General features: G+C 31.5%; 1 protein-coding gene across 1 annotated transcript; it reads left to right on the forward strand.

Annotated features, from left to right (window-relative positions):
- Nucleotides 1–13,294: 13,294 nt before the first annotated feature.
- On the forward strand, nucleotides 13,295–20,037 carry LOC114410757 (protein NRT1/ PTR FAMILY 4.6-like). Its single transcript, XM_028374688.1, has 5 exons — nucleotides 13,295–13,399; nucleotides 13,499–13,607; nucleotides 13,980–14,197; nucleotides 17,812–18,243; nucleotides 18,771–20,037. Exons 1-5 carry the CDS (start codon nucleotides 13,397–13,399, stop codon nucleotides 19,746–19,748), a joined length of 1,740 nt encoding a protein of 579 aa, XP_028230489.1. The 5' UTR covers nucleotides 13,295–13,396; the 3' UTR covers nucleotides 19,749–20,037.
- Nucleotides 20,038–20,545: the final 508 nt, after the last annotated feature.

A 20,545-nucleotide genomic window follows, 5' to 3' on the forward strand; every position in this document is an offset into this window, starting at 1 on the left:
TTTATGGAGGAGAATTAATTAATTTCTTATTGGCTCGTCTTTGAATTATGAATTTGTCCACAATATGGCATGCTTTGATTTAATTTGGCCAGTTGGCTTTGTCTAAAGAGATGGTAGGCTTAGAATATTGAATTTCTGTATTAAAAAAAAAACATTTTGCAATTTCGGTTCACGTAACATTTCATTTACTTTGACATCGAGATTAGCTAGGTAGGATTTTGTTCTCCATAATAATATAATATCAATAAATATTTTAATATATATATATTTCATCAATATCTTTTTTTGTCAATCTATGTGAAATTTCTTATAGGTTGACTAAAGCACCCAAATAATTACAATAAATATTTGAATTAACTATAAAATTGTACTAGAAATTTAAGAATGACAAAGGGACAAGGGACAAGTCAGAGGTGGATTTCTTTATCGCCACCCCTCACCCAACAAAAGGTTGAATGGATTCAGATTTATAAAAGGTAAGGATGAAAAAATGAAACCAGACCTCATCTCTATCGAGTTTCATTAGATTTTATAAAGGTTGGTCAGTGAGACAATGAGAGATAAGCTTCATCGTCGAAAGGGAAATAATACGAATTACCAACTAAGGTCCCTAAATGATCACTCACTCAGTAATAAAGAAGGTAAGGTCTGGAGACAAACATAAGGTTTGTCTAAAAGTAACCACTCTTGAAAGCATGCATAATAGCTCATTTGTCAAGCACTCTTACACCGAAGAAGAACAGGACTAAGTTAAGCGATTTGCCGAAGCTATGAAATGTAAAAATGAATCCATAAGGGAGTGTTCCACCTTAGAGGAAAGGACCCACACAACTAGTGTTGGACGAAGCCAAAACAATAATATCGACTTGAATAACACAAATTTTGATGAGAATCCAATATCTCGAAAATCCAAAAATTTCTTAGTCGGATTCGCCCACGGAGGATGAACCCATCTCACGTGTTTTAAAATAATATTTGTTAATATATTTCAAATAAATCATATATGGAACTATTAATTAGATTTAATTCAATATATATAAATGAATAAAGAATAAATAACATAAACATATTTAAAAATTAAATTATATTTTAGTTAAATATATAATTTTTAATTCTGTTATAATTTGTATTATAATTATTCTATATTTTAATAATTATAAAAACAAAATATGAAATAATTACATAATTATATATAAATATATAACTATATTATTAAAAAATTATACAAATATGCATAACAGAGTAAGTAAATTTAATTTTTTATTGGGATACCTAATGTACACCAACGAGTTCATTGTAAAAGGGTACCAATGTTCACTGCATAATACACTTACCTGTCTTTTCAAATGGTAATCAACCTTACCTAAAAATTAAGCATCTACAAGACTACAACCTTAACTAAAATTTACTGAAGCATCTATCCCTTGAATGCTTAGAGTTACGATTAATAGTATACTAGAGATACAAGGAACAAAAACATGTCATTGTTTCACTTTGACAAAATTGGTTAATTGGTCCCCATTGGATGCTTTAATTTGAATTAAGTATATAGTATAGTAGTGACACAAGGAACAGAACAACAGTCATTGTTTCACTTTGAAAATTAGTTGGTTAATAGAGTGTATTGTGTATTGTAATTGCGTGTAGAAACTCTACAAACGGAAAGACAACTCTTTATGTACTCTGAACTAAAAAACGATGCATGTATTGACAGTACTCTGTTTTATTGTAGCTTCTATTTATTTAATTTTTAATACATTTTTTCATTTCCTTAAACCAAAGTAATTAATATTTAATTGATCTAAACAAAAAAAGAGAAGATAAAAAAATAAGATAAAAAAGAAGTCTTTCTTTTTTCAAGCTCTATTTTTTTCTCTTTTTGTTCAAGTGATATAACATAAATAAAGTAATTTTATTTTTCAATTGGAGAGAGATGACTAAGGGAATTAAAGCGTCAGATTGTTAATCCATTGTACAATTTTTTGTAAAGAGAGTTTGAATTCCTCTCTTTACGTATCATGGAGCACATGAATTAATTTACATAAAATTATGTTAACTTAACAAATAATATCTTAAATTCAAGTCATAAACATGTGGTTGGGCCGAAGAATTTTTAGTTAATTATAATCTTACCTACTTTAAACATAACTATCCTGTAAAAAAATTTGTGCTCGATCTGTATAAAAAAAAAAAAATCACTCTTAATATCATCCAAACTTCTTATAATCACTAATTTAATAAATTTCAAACATCGAGTTGTTTTTATTTTCCAGTAGGTTATATGCTGATTTTCTCTAAAATTCTCTTATGAATACATATTTCAGTCAAAACATAAAACCCTGAGAGAACTTTAATATCTGCTATGTATATTGAAATTCCTCAGAATTTTAATATAACTACCATTTGATTATATAACTACAAAATGAATTACGTATATTATTCGAAATATGACATATAATTTTGGACGTAATTACTTTTAGTAGAAAGACGCGCGTATAAACCTTTTTTTTTTAATTATCGAGCTAGATTCAGAGAAAAAACTTGCATGAATTTATTAAAAATAATTTAAGAGTTATTAGAATAATTTACAATAATTTTGTATTTTAAATTATACAATTTTAGCATGCATTTTATGAGGAATTGTTTCTCTCAATACTTAGTTTCCTTTTTTATTTTTATATAAAACTCAATCATTATAATGATGAAAAGTTATATAATCAATATTAATCATAGCAACTAAGTCTTTTCCGAACAACCAATTAAAAATTGTAAGTAAAAAAAAAATTGTTGCAAATCATTTAATGAGTAAAATTATTATGTTCTATTCTCCATGCTAAAAAGAAATGTTTTTTTTTTCTAAAATTTATTAAATTGATAATACGGTTTTTAAACTACATGAAATATTTTATGAGAAAAATTTATCCAATTACAGCCCATCATTTATATGATAAGTTTTCAACCCAAAAAAAAACAAAATAAAGGTCACGGATGGGTTTGAGTGAGGATAATATGTTTATTTTTCAAAACTTGTGACATATAAAGGGATAGGGTCAAATGAATTTTAAAGCTCATGTGAGGAAAAAAAATCTTTGTTTCCTTTGATTAAATAAAGACTTTTGTGGCACCCAGTTAATGTCACTAGCTGTACATTGAGGAGTGCGCAATGGTTAGGTATGTCCTAAAAAGGAGAAATTGCTTCAGTATTGATCCTCCATACATCAACTCCGAAAATTAAAAAACCACATTTCTTAACCATATATGGAGAAATCACATTTCCTAACCTATCTGGAAACTCCCACCACCTTATGCAACCTAGATTCTCGAATTTGGCCGTTCTATCTGAAGAAGCTGCATGCCTAAATTTATTTTACGTACCAATCAAAACATTGCACCAATTCAATTGATCGATTAATAGGGACGGATCTGATTTTTTCTGATGTCTCTTTTCTAGTTATTTTTATGGTATTTTTTTAAAAATCACATAATTTTAAAATTAAATCATAAAATTAAATATTAATACAACTACATAAATAACATAAGAACAGTTGAAAATAGACGCACAGATAAATCAATTTCAATAGGGACACAATAAGTGATGCATGCGTATACATGAGTGCACAGTTTTGTGTTGAATGAACATACTATCAATTTCCTGAGGGGTAGGACGACTTTAATTTACCTATGTGATGATGCTGCCACGAGTGTTACCGGAGATAGAGGGATCAATTTTTTATTATTATTGAAGGGTGACTTAATTATATCACAATCCAAATTTAGAAATAAAGGGAAGATCAAAAGAGAAGCAGATATTTTTCCCCCATCAATTGCCATAGAGTAAAAGATTGCATGCTACAAATAGAAAGGTGAATATCAACCATCATCATATAATTAAGGAACGAAATTCTTCTAAAGTGATTTATCTTTAAAACAAAGTGTATCAACTAATAATTTAATTTGAAGCATATTATATTTTTATTAATTAAAAAATACAAAGATATTTATTCATTTTAAGACCAGTTCATTTTAAAAGTCTTTTTAGTTTCCACGCATTTAAGTTTTCGGTCTTTGGTCAAACAATGCAATATTTGTCTATCAATTGTTGCAATCTTGCCCTCCTTTAGATTTTCAGCGTGGATCTGACACTCCTTACTTTTGGTGGGAAGAGTAGTCTACTTCAACTGTAAAATTATTTAAAAATAGAATCAAATATTCAATTATCATACTAGTGTAAAATTAATTTCCTAATTAATGATGCAATCTAACATTGGAATAATTAAATTTCAAAAAAATTAAGTGATCGAGAAACGTATTTAACAGCGTAACTTAACAACATAGTCTCTTTCTCTTTGTTAATGCTTTAGTAACTCTTGTATTCATCTTGGCACTTCTGGTACAGTTTTTATAAAATATATCATTAATTTGCTGATAAAAACAAACAACATACTCTCTTATATATACATTTTTAATTGAAATTTGTTGACAATAATAAAATTGTGAGTTTTACTATATATTTAATAAACATCATTTATAATTAAATACTCTTTTGTACTCAAATATAATTAAAAAAAATGCCCAAGTTAATTTGATAAACTGAAATATACATAAATTTTAACTCATATGTCTAACCTTATTTAAGTATGAATGAAATAATTTTTAATATATTTTAACCAACAACATAAGTGAGTATAAAATTAATATTAATAATGTGATTAATAATTTATGAGCTTTGATTACCTAATTCTGATCGGTGTGAGAAAATAATATGCGTCTAATCATTAGGTCCCTAAGGGGAGGTATCTAAAGTTAATAAATAATACAATTAATTCCTTTTGTCATCGTGTTATTAATTGTTCTCTAGGACTTGTCTCATTACAAACTTTAAAATTTAAAATGTGTAATCAGGCAAAAGAAGATCAGGTTTTTGGGTTTCAAAAGATCGCATTATGCACAAACAATTCTTATCTTCTTAATCATATCTTCAACAAGTTATGTCGATATTCTAACTTCAGATAAATTTGTTGTTGGTAAATTTATTTATCTTTCGTTTGGTATCAAAGCCAATTTTATATGATTTAGTACCTGATAGATTATAATATGATTACGCCGTGAGAGGTTGCTTTTTTTATTTAATGAAGATTCAACAAGATTTTCATTGACCAGATTGCAATTCACCCACCCGTATTTCAATTGTTGGGCTGTGCTACTGGGTTTCAATTGTTAAAATGATGCGATAATTATTAATTGTAAAGTGTTATTGTTGTAATGTTTGTTTTACATGCTTACCTATCACTGTTATGCGAGCTCTTCATTTGATTTGCAATTATGTTAATTGGCTATGCGTGAATTTTTTTTCCTGGATTGTTGAGTTGGACTGGGGGCGATGAGTTTTTCAATTCTCATTGTTAGTAACTATCACTTGGTTAATGGTCAATAATACTGAATGAGCATTCAGGTTAAAAGGTAATTGTTGTTAATTGTTATAATTATAATACCTGATTTTATTTGATTGGTTGATAGATTACAATTATTGGATCAGGTTTGAAATTCAGTGATTTGTGTATTCTAATAATTGCACAGGTTCAATGGCTTAATTTTATTGAATGGATTTGAATTTTATCTTTAATTTAAAGGATTTAATTCGCTCCTGCTATTTGCGGGATTGCTTTTGAAGTTTAGTCTCCATTCAATTTAGAATATTATGTTACGTTGATTATTTTATTTTATTTTTTAATCAAGCAAATTGTCATGCTCTAATGTAATATTAGTTTATTTCATGACAATTGTTTTTTTTAATACGCTATTAGTAATTGATGTTGAACTTTTTAAAAATAATTTTATTCACTATAGCATAACCTATGATTGATATTTGAAATATATCTTTTATAATTTATTTCAAATTTATTTATTTCCGTTGTTATGAATATTTGATATTTTCCTAGATAGAATTTAAAAGTTAGAATACCTTAATTTATGGATATTACTGTTTAAGCTCAAAATGGGTAATGTTTTTTTAATTGATTTATGAATTAGTAAGGATGTTTTTTTTTTTTAATGTATTTGTCTGTTGATTGGATCATGGTTTTGGATCATAGTTTTGGACAAGAGAAAATTGATTCTTGTATGAGAATTTTCATAGATTATTATAAGTTGTTATCGTCAAAGTGATACCACTTATATTGATTCATTGAAAGTTTTTATAATTTGAGGAATGTTTTCAATCTTTGCATGCAATTTCGTGCCCAAAAGGGGTTGTTGTATGTTTAGGTTGATACTTAAGAATAAATGGAGTTATTGGAGAATGCACCAAGTTTAGGGATTTGTTTGTCCAAAGGGGACAATTTCCTGGAACTTGTGTATGCTCATCGATTAATCCATCTGAGGTATTGACTTGGGTTGTAACCTTGGTTTGTGCATTTTGCCTAAAGGGGAATATGCTATTTACTAACCTTACATTGATAGCTCTTTCCTTTTCTTAGCTATATCTTTTCATATAATATGTCCTAATGCATTCTTATTTTGACTTACCAGTGAACTTTTCTATGAACAATTGTTATGCTTCCATTGAGATCTTGAATGGATCAAATTACCACATTTGGAAGCAAGATCTGAAATTCTCTTTGGAATTTTTGGATCTTGATTTAGCTTTACGTGAGAGTAAGCCTGTGATCAATTCAGAGAGCACACCTAAACAAAAGAAACTATTGACTAAGTGGGAGAGGTCTGATAAGTTGAGTTTGATTGCTATCAAGAGGACCGTCTCTGAACATCTTTTGAGTGGTCTGCTAGAGAAAGTGAAAACTCAAGAGTTAGAGAGAGGTATCAGGCATCTAATAATGCTAAGTCTAGATGTCTGATGAAGCAGTTAACAGACATGAGATATGATCATGTTAGGGGCATGGGGGAATTCATTATGAAGATGGTTCACATCCAAACTAAGCTCAAATCTCACCAAATTGACCTTAATGAAAAATTCAAAGTTAAACATACCTTAAATAGCCTACTCATTGATTTCACACAAATTAAAATTGCCCACAATACCATTAGTGAAAAATGGAATGTGAATGACCTTACTACCGAGTGTGTTGTCGAAGAAGAGAAACTCAAGAAAGAAAAAGATTGACATAGCCCTATTATCAGTCCATGGCAAACCTACTTCTGGCAAGGGACACTGGAAAAAAACAAAGAGTGCATCTAATACTTCTTATAGATATCAAGGTTTAGGGAAACCAGGTAAGGGTCAGCACCACAATCAAGGAGGTTCTAGGTTAGCTATCTTTAAGAAAGGTATTTGGTGAAAGGAGAAAGGGCATAAGAAAATTGACTGTGGAAAGTTCAAGGCTTGGCTAGAGAATAAGCAAAAATCAGGAGGTAATAACTTAGCTTTTATTTGTCTTGAGTCTAATCTAGTTGATGTTCTTATAGAGTCTTGGTGGCTTGATAGTGGTTCCATAACCCATATTGTTCTATCTTTTCAGGGCTTTAGAAATTTGAAGGAAAGCAAGCTAAGAGTAGGAAATGATCTTGAAGTATGCGTAGAGAAAGTGGGAGACGTTAGCCTAATTTTAGCATCTAGATTTGATTTGGTTTTGAAAGATACCTTTGTTGTGCCTTTTTTTAGGAGAAATTAGATTTTTATTTCTTGTTTAGACAAACTTGGTTTTAGTTTTTCTTTTGGTGATAGGAAAATAAATCTGATGTTGAACTCCTAAATTATTGGTTATGGATCTTTAGTGGATGGTTTATATAAATTGTCTTTGGATTATGATAATACTTCTTCATCTTTAGTTGTTGAGAATTCTGTTGCTAAAAGGTCTACATTTGAAGAAAAATCCCTTATGTTGTGGTACAACCGCTTAGGTCATATTTCTAGGGAAATGGTTAAGAGATTGACAAAGACAAATATTCTACCCTCCTTGAATTTAGATGACTTGGGTACTTGTGTGGGTTGTATAAAGGGAAAGTTTACTAGAACCAAAAAGAAAGGTGCAACTAGAAGTTCAGATCTCTTAGAGGTCATTCATATAGACATTAGTGGGGACCCTAACTCTTGCAATTTGTGTTAACAAATTTTTAATTACATTCATTGATGATTTTTCTCGATATGGTTATCTTTACTTGATTAAAGAAAAATTTAAAGCACTTGAAAAGTTCAAAATATTTAAAACCGAAGTGGAAAAGTAGTTGGAAAAAATTATCAAGATTGTAAGGTCCGATCGTGGTGGAGAGCATTATGGTAAATATGGTAGCACATGCCAACATATAGGACCATTCGCCTTACACTTGTAGGATTGTGGAATTGCTCCACAATACACCATGCTTGGGACTCCTAAATAAAATGGTGTAGTCAAAAGGCATAACAAGACACTTAAAGATATGATGAGAAACATGATGAGTAGATGCAACTTGCAAGAATTTCTATAGGGAGAAGCCTTGAAAACAACCATTTACATCCTGAATAGAGTTCCCAATAAATTTGTTCCCAAAACTCATTTTGAACTTTGGATAGAAAGAAAACCTAGCCTGAACCATCTTCGAGTCTAGGGTTGCCCTGCCGAGGTAAAAATTTATAATCCCTTGTAGAAAAAGACAAACCCCAAGATGAGTCGTTGTTTTTTTGTTGGATATCCAGATCGAACTAAAGGATATAGGTTCTTTTGTCCTGATAAAAGGAACAAAATAGTAGAGTCCATGAATGCTAAGTTTTTGGAGCTTGATGTGGTGGACCTTGTTATTCCATCTAATGAGATTGATGTCGAGTCACCTAAGACTATTTCTCTGCCTCTACCTATTCCGGTTGTTAGTGTTTCGAGTTTTGTTTCGATTAAGACTGGGGTTCAGATCATCCCAATTGAGACTAGGGTCCTAATTTTTCAGTTGAGACCATAGTTGCGATTGGAGAAGTGGTTAACTCTCAGACTAATGATATACTTGATCCTCCTACTATGGGTGAGAATGCACAACCAGTTGAGCAAGTTCTATAGGTTCCTTTAAGGAGGTCAACTAGAAAATGAGACCTGCTATTGGTGGTGACTTTCAAGTCTATCTTAGTGAGTATTCATATGACATTGGAGATATTGTTGATCCAAAGAGCTATCAAGAAGTTGTTTCATGCCTTTAGTCAGAAATGTGGAAGCATGCAATGAATGAAGACATGCAATCTATGATAGTTAATGGCATATGGGAGCTAGTTGATTTGCTTGAGAATTGTAATGCAATCGATTGTAAATGGGTCTTCAAGACAAAGAAGGACTCAAATGGTAACATTAAGAAATTTAAGGCTAGATTAGTGGAAAAGGGTTTTATGCAAAATGAGGGTGTTGACTTTAAAGAGACATTTTCGCCTATATCGACAAAGGATTCCTTTAGAATCATTATGACCCTCAAAGCTCACTTCGATTTGGAATTGCACCAAATGAATGTGAAGACAACTTTTCTAAATAGTGATTTAAGTGAGACAATATACATGTAGCAACCTGAAGGTTTCTGTATTAGTAGTAATAAGGACTTTGTATGTAAACTAAAGAGGTCGATTTGTGGCTTGAAACAAGCTTCTAGATAGTGGTACCTAAAATTTGATGAAGTTGTGACTTCTATGGTATTTAAGGAGAATAAGGTTAATCAGTGCATATACCTTAGGGTTAGCAAGAGAAAATTTATCTTCCTTGTGGTATATTTTGATGATATATTATTGGCTTCTAATGACCTTGGCATGTTGCATGAGACAAAGCATATGTTAATGAGATCTTTTGACATGAAAGATCTTGGTGAAACCTCTTTTGTGTCGAGGATTGAGATTTCTAGAAATATATCGCATTATACACTAGAGTTATCTCAAAAAGCTTATATTAATATAATTTTAGAGTGATTCAATACAGAATTATGAACCTGGAGATGTGTCGATTGTCAAAGGTGACAAATTCAATAAGAACCAATGTCATAAGAATGAGATTGAGCGAGCAAAGATGAATGATAGACTTTTTGGGAGTGGTCTGAGCAGCCTCATGTATGCTCAAGTATGCACTGGGCCCAATATTGCTTTCATAGTTGGCGTTCTTAGTAGATACCAGTTGAACCCTAGGAATGATCATTGGATAGTTGCTAAGAAGGTAATAAGGTACTCGCAGAAAACTAAGGAGTATATGTGTGTATAGGAGAGTTGATAACTTGGAGGTCGTGGGGTACACAAATTCATATCTTGGTGGCTGCTTCGATGATAAGAGATCGACTTCTGGATATATCTTTATGATGGCTGGGGACGCAATATCATGGAAGAGTAAGAAACAAACTCTTGTTGCCTCTTGTACTATGCAAGCAGAGTTCATTGTTTGTTTTACTGTTGTTACTCATGTTGTTTGGTTGAGGAATCTTATGACAAGACTTAGCATTATGGACTCCATTGCTAGGCCCTTGAGGATTTTATGTGATAACAACATTGTTGTGTTTTATACGAAGAATAATAAGACTTCTAAAGGATCTAAGCACTTGAAGTTAAAGTGCCCAACTATTAGAGATCTTGTGAAAGATGGTTCCATAGTGGTAAAGCATGTGGACATAGATTCCATGTTGGTTGATCCCATGACCAAGGGACTCAAGCCTGTAGTTTTCATACAACATGTTGAAAACATGGGCATTGTGAGTTCTTTTGATATGCTTGGTTAGTGGGAGCTTTATATTTATGTTATTTCCTTTTTCATGTTGTTGGATCCTTATTTTGAATTTTGGGAAATGATGTATTGATGACATTTTACATTTGATTTGATGAATAAATGATGCGATGAATTTAATTATGATACCTTTTGTATGTGTATATTAGATGTGAAATTATTAAAGCTCGGTGTCGTTGAGACCACTGTGCCGATGGTCGACACTAAAATTGGAGCTAAGCCATAATGATATTAAATCTCAGTGTCATTAGGATCATTGTGCCAACAATTGACACCAGAATTGAAGCTAAGGCCTGATGGTTTCTTATTAAACCATGTAATTTCTTTGGCTTTCAACCACTTGAGAGAAATTGAGGATTGACGAAGAAAATGACAGTATGGCTTTTTAATCGCATTGGCACGTCATTTCTTGCTACACTCCATATTGATAACTAGTCGACGAAGTTGGTAATATGTGTGACCATGGAAGGTGTTACATCAATAAGGGATGTAATTACTGCCATGAAACGGTGTTACATGGCTTTTGTTGGATAGAGTTTAAATTAGGTGTTGTATCTTGAGATTATATGTTTTTTGGCCACAGTATGTTGTTAACTCGAGATTCGTTTTCGAAAATGTTTTTAAAATTAAAGATACACAATTAATTTTGCCTAAATGGAAGAATGTTAGAATTTTCTTATTAACTCTTGTGGGATACAATAATTGAATATTTAGTTTCGTCAAAAATGAGCTAATATTATGATTCCTTTGATAATACTTAAGCTCATTAATAATGTGATTGATGGTTTACGGGCTTTAGACACCTAATTCTGATCAGTGTAGGAAAATAGTGTAGGCCTAATCATTAGGCTTATAATGGAAAGTGCCTAGGGTTAATAAATAGCAAGATTAGATCCCTTTTGTTGTTACATTTTTAGTTGCACTCTAGGGTTTGTCCATTGAATACTCTAGTATTTAGAGTGTGTGATCTAGCAAAGAAAGGTCAGACTTTTGGGTTCCAGGAAATCGCACTATGCACAAACAATTATCATCTTCTTAATTATGTCTTCAATAAATAAGTGTTATGTCAGTGTTCTGAATTTATATAAATTTATTTATCTTACAAGATGGAGAAGATAAGTGGGTATGAAAAGAATACCCATCTGACATTTATTCAGTTAAATGAATGTACAAGATTTTAGTCTCACATATATCGTTTGATTTATATGTGTTTTCTTTTTGAAAAAATTATAGTTAAAATGTGTTCTTAAAAAAAAAGACATTTGTCTGAAAATTATCTTAAAATCGACTTCTCACTTTTTAGAATCCAGTATAAAGACATATTATTTCAATTAATATCAGGAATTATTTTGATATTTTAATAATTTTTTAGGTTAAATTGATATTGTTTCACAATGTTGAGGACTAAGATGATTATTCAGCCAAAATATTGTTTAGCTATTTAAGTTGTTAATGATATGATTTTTCTAATGTATATTCATGAGATGAGATAAAAAGGTAAAAATAAAAATTTCTTATTAAAAAGAAAATTAAAATATTTATGCGATTAGTCGATAAGAAATCAATAAATAAATTTTTATTAGAAATCAAGTGAGTTGTATTGGTAACATTAAATTAACGTTATATTTAATTTTTCAGTTTTTATTTTTTAATCACTTCTCTCCATATTATATATGAAAGAATTTAAAGTATTTAATAAGATGAATTTTATATTTTCACAACATATGATGATGATGATGATGATGATGATAATAATAATAATAATAATAATAATAATAATAATAATAATAATAATAATAATAATAATAATAATAATAATAATAATAATAATAATAATAATAATAATAATAATAATAATAATAATAATAATAATAATAATAATAATAATAATAACTTTATATTAATACCAAATGTATAAAAAAAACAAACATTTAACGTTTAAAAAACATTTTTCTGATTTTAATGCTTAATCGACCTTGGAAGTATTCGTACAAGAGAAAATATATTTATGCATTACCAAATGTATAACATATACATTTATATTAATAAGACGAGGGAAAGAAAAAGACCGGAGGTGAAAGATAAAACAAATTTTAAAATTATATTTTTAATTTGGTAATGCGTGATTTTGAATTTTTAATGATTTTTTTTATTATGGTCGCATTTTTTAATTGTATAATTGAAAAATAAAATTCTTCTATCAATTTATTCTTAAATTATCAACACAATTTATTAATATAATTAATAATTATTTACGTAAGTACGATATCTACTGAATTGGTATTTTGATAAACTCGTTAATAACTTTAATTTATTTAAATCTTGTACTATACATAAAGTAAGTAACTAAGTATAACACAAAAACGTGTTAACGTATTAACAAGTAAGTCTATTAAAAGATTGTGCAAGGTAAAGTATCATATTACCTACGCTAATGACGTCACATTGTAATACGTTATTTAAAATCGAAGATTAAATTAAACATTATTATATACTACAATAAACAAATAAAAGCACATTTATCAAGAAATAAAAAAATAATGTGAAAAGAAGGATTAAAGTCAATTTCAATGGTAATGGTGTGGTGCGTGATGACCATTATGCCCCAACTTGGGAGTCTTCCTAGCTAGCTCGCTATACCTCCCCTATAAATATCACCCACAGTCATCACTCTTTATCCCCTAAGTCCTAACCATCAGAACCTGTCTCAGATCCAAACTAATCTAACCACCATGGTGGGTTGGATAATTGAGTTTTCTCTCAATTTCTCCCTCCTTTTTACTCTAAAAGAGTAGTGTTATATTAATATTTCACACCAAATAAAATTTTTGCAGGAACTAGAAGCTCCACAAGTTAGCACATGGGAAGGGTATGTGGATTGGAGGAACAAGCCTGCTCTTAGAGGACGCCATGGAGGCATGCTTGCAGCCTCCTTCGTTCTGGGTCAGTCTCAAAATCTTTTTTTTTTTCTTTTTCAACAAAAAATAAAATCATTTTCACACACATACTATAGGAGTATCTTAAGCCAAATTCAATGCTGTCTCGATTTCTTTTTCATGTACAATGACCAAATTGAGAATCAAACCTAAATTTTCATGCATATTTTTTAAATTCTCCACAACTAAATTCGGTTTTGACTTTCGACCCAAGTCCTTTTTCTTAATGTTAAAGAAGAAGAAAAAGTAGTTTAAGATAAACATATAAGATGTTCATACTTCATACCATAATAATTGAATAGCTAGTACGAGACAAATTCATTGTGATATGTCAAGTATTGATTTCCGAGGTTGTTGTGTTGTGTTTTGTTAATTTTAGTGGCGGAGATATTGGAGAATCTGGCGTTTTTGGCCAATGCTAGCAACTTGGTGTTGTACCTGAGGCATTACATGCACATGTCACCTTCAAAGTCTGCAAATAATGTCACCAATTTCATGGGAACGGCCTTTATTCTTGCCCTCCTCGGTGGTTTCTTATCCGATGCTTTTTTCACCTCTTATCGTGTCTATCTAATAAGTGCAGTTATTGAGTTCCTGGTAAGCCACCGCAATGCATATATTATTAATTTAGTACACTACTCTAGCTTGTTTTCTCCATGTAATTAATGATGATATCACTTTTTATGCTTTGTGTCTGTTTGTGTGTGACTTTCTCTCACTCACTCTCAATTCAAAGCCTCCAACCTACGTACTAAGTTAATTACCTTTTTTTTAACAAAATTTCATTAACCTATTCAACACCTTAAAAGAGAGAAAATTTAGAGAAAAATATAAATATAATAGGATTTACGATGTAATACAGAGAGATAAAAATTGATAAAGTGTTTAAAAAAAAAATATTTGTGTATCATTGTTTTTTTTTATAACTTTAGCTTTTGCACTTATTGTTTTTCTATTTCCATGTTATGTCGCTTAGTGAAAAGGGATATCGAATTTTGTGTTTCTCTCTTTCTTAACAAATTTTAAATAGATAACATTTATTTAATTAGTTATTATATAGGAGAATAATTACATAAAAAAAAAAAAGAAGAGATTTTCAATTTTTTTTATGGGTGACTCAAGTTACACGTGTCTGGCAAAAGGATGTGACGTGTCTACCGGAATAAGAGTCAGTTGCAAAGGTTTGCAACTTGGAGGGTAGGGTTGAATCAAATGGTGCAATTAATCAAATTCTCATCGAAGAATTGAAAATGTGAATGCTATTAAAAGCACTTATCCAACCCTGGATTCTTGTTCTTTTGTTGCAATTCCCTCTCCCACTTGTGGTCTAACAAAACCTTGTGATATGAATTGCATGAATTAATGCCCACTCAGATACAAGTCAACAAACAGACCAAGTCAAGAATATTTATTAATTTGGGGCACAAAATGGGGGAGAGGAAAAAGATACACAATCATTTACATAGGTTTATGTCTCTTCTCATTTGATCCCAATTAAAAATATCACTAGAAAATATGTCTACTAGCATATGTTATAAGTTATAACCTTGAACTCACAATCTTAGTGGTGGCCAGGGAAGAAACAGAGTAGCTGAGAGAAGAAAAAAAGTAATGCATGAGCATGGTGCACATAATTATATAATTGATCTTGTGGTCAGCATCTAACAACATACATCATTTAAATGGGAAGGGCACATAATATGGCTGTTAGTGTCCGACGACTTTATCCTTTTGCTTAATGGAGTGGAGGAGATAAAATAATGTTGGTGGGAGGAGATTTTGTCTTTCTATATAATATGATTTTTTGGTGTTACATGAAGTAAAGGTGTGAGAAGATAAATTATATATATACATGATATAGAATGCTTAATCAATTAATTATAAAGGTTAAAGTCTAAAGAGTGTTTTATTTTAAAAACTATTAAATAGAAAATGAATTTTTTAACGTATGAAGTAATTTTATATTATCTTGATTCTTTTAAAAAGTATCTTTAAAAGACTTGTTAGCATATCTTTAATTAATTTATTAAATAAAAGAGGACCCACGTATTATTTTTCATGCAACGTATTTAATTTCCTCTAGTGCCAAGGACCCCTTTGTTTAGTGCATCTACTTTTGTCGTTTTGGCTCCTCAAATCTCGCCCATACTATTACGTGTCATCGTCATCACTTACTTACTCAGAGTAGCTGTTGTACAACTCATCCTCGTCTCCTAATTATTTTTAAATGATTTATAAAAAAATTATCTAAAAATTAAATAGAGATAAGAATATAGTTAAAAATACACTAATTAATATTGTTTAAAATTTTTAATAGACAGATAAATAGAAATATTTGATGAAATAGAAAAATATATATAAAAACCAGAAGGAGTAATAAAGAATGAAAAAAATAGGAATATTGAGTCAACGCTCATTAGCATTCCACAGAACAATTAACCATTTAAATACATGAACTCAGGACAATAACATCTGTGAGTTCAAATTAAGTAAGACATCATTTTCACTTCACTCTATTATTTGGGAACAGCTTAATAGTAGCCAAGTGAATAAGAATAAGAATTTGTAACGTGTGCTCAAAAGCCTCAACAGCTCAGCTCGCGAATTCGTCAGCAAATTCCTTAGAAAAATAAAACCATGCACATTAAGGAGCATGCACTACTTAGTAACACCTTGTAATTGATTCAATATTTTTTTCATTGGTATTTGGTTGGTATACATCATGTCCAACCTAGCTAATAAGTGCCATTACTACCTCTAGCAGTGCATGGTCCTTGAAAATCTTTGTGGTAAAAGATTTTCATAATGAACACCTTGTCTTCATGTCTTTGTTTTTTTATTCTAGAAGGTTTTCTTTTCTAAAATCTACATATTCTAGATTCTAGAAGTCGTAAAGGCACATATATGGCAAGTTCGCGTATTATACATAATAGTTTTTCTTTAGCAAAGAAAGTTTGTGAACCACGTGTGTGGTTGTCATTTGGATGATCCATTATCACCACCACCCTTTCACATAATTAAAACTTACTCAAAAAGCCAACATAGCACAAGTGACATTTCATAAATGTTAATAGTGGATTATAATACGTCCTTGTCCGTGCAAGGTCTAGACACTGAGGTGGGGATGGAGGCATAGACACGTGACCTAGGACCCTGTTTTATGTTGAACACTTTTGTGTATAGTACTATACCATTCTTTATTGTTGGTCAAATATTCAAGGAAATATGGTAGGCACTAGGCACACTTATATTTGTTATGTAGTAGTCCAAAAGCATATCCGCTGGCAAATTTGTGATATTTTATTGGTTTGCTTTCGTTATCTGAGCAAAAACAAAGGGAAATAACGGTTAGAAAAAGATTGGTAGGTGTCACTAATGTGATCAAGGCAATGCCCATGCCATGTGCATTGATGTCTAACATTTGGAAGTGGTACCCACCAGATGATATTTTCTTGCAGCTTTTGTGTTGTGTTGTACATTAAATTGGGCCCATGAATTGGGACAAACTTGGACTTGGAGGGTTGGTCATTGCTTCCTGCAAAGGTCAAAAAACTATTTCTAAAAGAGTGTACGAAGCAACGGATGCGGTGCTGCAACTAGTTTGGGCCTGCTATAAAAGCCCTTTTCCAGATCAATGGCCCATAAAAGATGAAGAGTTGGTTAGGGAGAAAGCATAATAATGTGACTAACCACTAAGGTCTTTTAATTCATGTAGCTAATCCTATTTGGGTCTGATCCTTTTACACCTAAAATCAATTTCTTTAACTGTAACACACGTTTGAAATTAAAATTTGTAATTGCAATTAATTTTGGCATACATCTCAATTACTTTTAATGGTATAAAATTAATTCTAACAAAATCAAGTTTACATGTCTTTAAAACAAATGAGTCATTAATATTTAGTAGGATTAGAGTTAATGATATGAGTGCTCTATATGAAAAAAAAAATTCTGTCACAAGAGCTAATCTTATCGTAAATATGAATGTTCTTATTCAAATATGATTGTTTCTTATAGAAAATACTCTTGGTATAGTTTGAAAAATCCTTCTTTTGAGTTGTGAAACTGTGAACTGAGATTTTATCAGGGATGTTGCATGTAGAAACTAAAACAACTAAAGGGGTTTAGAGTTGAGACATTTTTCATTTTTTTTCTGCTTTGCTATATTGCAAAAATGTGACATGGCTAAGGAACATGGATTTTTTGTGCAGGGTCTGATTGTACTCACCATCCAAGCTCGTGATCCTTCATTAAAACCACCAAAGTGTGACTTAGACACCCCATGTCAAGAAGTTAATGGTAGCAAAGCAGCAATGTTGTTCATTGGCCTCTATCTGGTGGCTCTAGGGGTTGGAGGAATCAAAGGGTCACTGCCAGCACATGGTGGTGAGCAATTTGATGAAACCACTCCATCTGGGAGGAAGCAGAGATCAACCTTCTTCAACTACTTTGTCTTCTGCCTATCATGTGGTGCCCTTATTGCAGTTACTTTTGTGGTGTGGATTGAAGACAACAAAGGGTGGCAATGGGGTTTTGCAATATCTACTATTAGCATATTTGTGTCTATCCCAGTGTTCTTGGCTGGTTCAGCTACTTACAAGAACAAGATCCCTTCAGGAAGTCCACTTACAACCATTTTAAAGGTAACTTTCATTGCACCAACCTCTACTTAAGCTATCTGCTTACTTTATAAGAAGAGTTTAATTTAATTTAATTTCTATATACTATCAATATAAAAAGTTTTACAGTGTCAATAAATCGGAAATCAGAAATTAACATAGGTATGACTTTTAAAATGATTATATAAAAGTTAACACACTATATATAACATTGTATTTGGATGACAATGGAAAATCTTTTTACATTGTTAGTACATATACTATTTACTCCTATAAGATAAGCTATGAAGCACAGATATTCCAGCCCCTTGTCGTGTCCGGTGTCCGACATGCGTCTGTGTCAGTGTCCGACACCGACACGACACCCATACTACGTTCTATATTTTGGACATTACAGATGTCCACGTGTCCGTGTCGTGTCCAATGTCCGTGTTGGTGTCGGTGCTTCATAGAAGATAAGTGAATTTTTCATTTTTTTCTTCCATTGTTGCCTTATATCGCCCTCTGACTAATTTAGCATGGTATGTGATTCTTGCTTTAAATTTGAGCAGGTTTTGGTTGCTGCTTTACTGAATATCTGCACCTACAAAAACACTAGCAGTGCTGTGGTAAATATGGCTTCAAGCCCTTCTAATCCACACTCAGGTAGAATGGAATCAAAACTAGAAACTGCAAAAGCAAGCACAATAGCTGAAACCCCAACGAGCCACCTCAAGTTTCTCAACAAAGCAGTTACAAACAAGCCAAGGTATTCATCACTAGAATGCACTGTACAGCAAGTAGAAGATGTAAAGGTAGTATTGAAAGTGCTACCCATATTTGGATGCACCATCATCCTCAACTGTTGCCTAGCTCAGTTGTCCACATTCTCTGTTGAACAAGCTGCCACTATGGATACCAAGCTTGGTTCCCTCAAGGTTCCACCGTCTTCGTTACCAGTTTTCCCAGTGGTATTCATCATGATCCTAGCACCAATTTATGACCACATTATCATCCCCTACACAAGGAAAGCAACCAAATCAGAAATGGGAATCACACACCTCCAAAGGATTGGTTTTGGATTAGTGCTCTCCATAGTTGCAATGGCAGTGGCTGCTCTTGTTGAAATCAAAAGGAAAAGAGTGGCCACTCACTCAGGCCTACTTGATTATCCTACCAAACCACTACCTATCACATTCTTGTGGATTGCTTTTCAGTACTTGTTCCTTGGATCTGCTGATCTTTTCACCTTGGCAGGATTGTTGGAATTTTTCTTTTCAGAAGCACCAATAAGGATGAGATCATTGGCCACATCTCTTTCATGGGCCTCTTTGGCAATGGGGTACTACCTAAGTTCAGTGATTGTGTCTATAGTAAACAGTGTCACTGGAAATGGCACCCACAAACCATGGCTATCTGGTGCCAACTTTAACCACTATCACCTAGAGAAGTTCTATTGGCTCATGTGTGTGCTAAGTGGGTTGAACTTCCTACACTACCTGTATTGGGCCACCAGGTACAAATATAGAGGGACAGGTACTACTAGTTAATGAAGCAAAGGGGAAAATTTTTCATATGGTTTAATTGAGCATTTTCAAGAGTTCATCGATCAAATTTTGGCCATGCAAGTCTTGTATTGAAGTTGTGTTCAGCAGGGTGCACAGCATTTACCCCCCCAATTCAAATAACATTGGGATATCTTATATATATATGCTAGAATAATAGAATAGAAACAGCACAGGAAAAAGAAACAAAAATAGTGATATAGCATCATGTGTAATCATTGTAACTCTTTCGTTTATCAATCAATAGAGTGAGAGCAAAATGATTTTTATTCAACTTGTGTTTGGGACGATTTATTAATCTGTACACGATGTGAAAATGGAACGACACAACCAAATAAACGAGATCAACCATATGAATAAACCATTACAACAATGTGAAAAGTAGAACACACAATTCAGACCCTTAATAAAAAGAAGTAAACGGATTAAAAAAATTAAAAACAAACGACATCTTTTATCATAAACACAAACTCGCACATATAAATAAGCAATATCACCTTTCTTTTGCACCAAAACAGATAATTCGAAGAGGTTCTGAAAAGAAAAAAAAAGATTAATTCAGTTGTTGCATCTTTATAAAATAACGTTGAACAAAAAATGTAATAAGAGGGGTACATACTAACTCTTGGTATACATAAAGGATAAGTAGTTTATAATAGAATTGTTTTGATTTACATAAAATAAAAGTAAAACATATTCATCGGAGGGATAAAACATAAGAGTTTTTCCACTTCATCAATGACTAAAGAGGATTCCATATCGTTATAGAACATAAAATTCAG

Source organism: Glycine soja, chromosome 1 (genome assembly GCF_004193775.1).
Source record: "Glycine soja cultivar W05 chromosome 1, ASM419377v2, whole genome shotgun sequence".
Classification (NCBI taxonomy): domain Eukaryota; kingdom Viridiplantae; phylum Streptophyta; class Magnoliopsida; order Fabales; family Fabaceae; genus Glycine; species Glycine soja.

Bases quoted from the DNA above. Each gene is read 5' to 3' on its own strand.
- LOC114410757 (XM_028374688.1), top strand. The intron at 13,608-13,979 runs GTCAGTCTCAAA...TGTTAATTTTAG, and splicing joins TGCAGCCTCCTTCGTTCTGG to TGGCGGAGATATTGGAGAAT. The intron at 14,198-17,811 runs GTAAGCCACCGC...TTTTTTGTGCAG, and splicing joins GTGCAGTTATTGAGTTCCTG to GGTCTGATTGTACTCACCAT.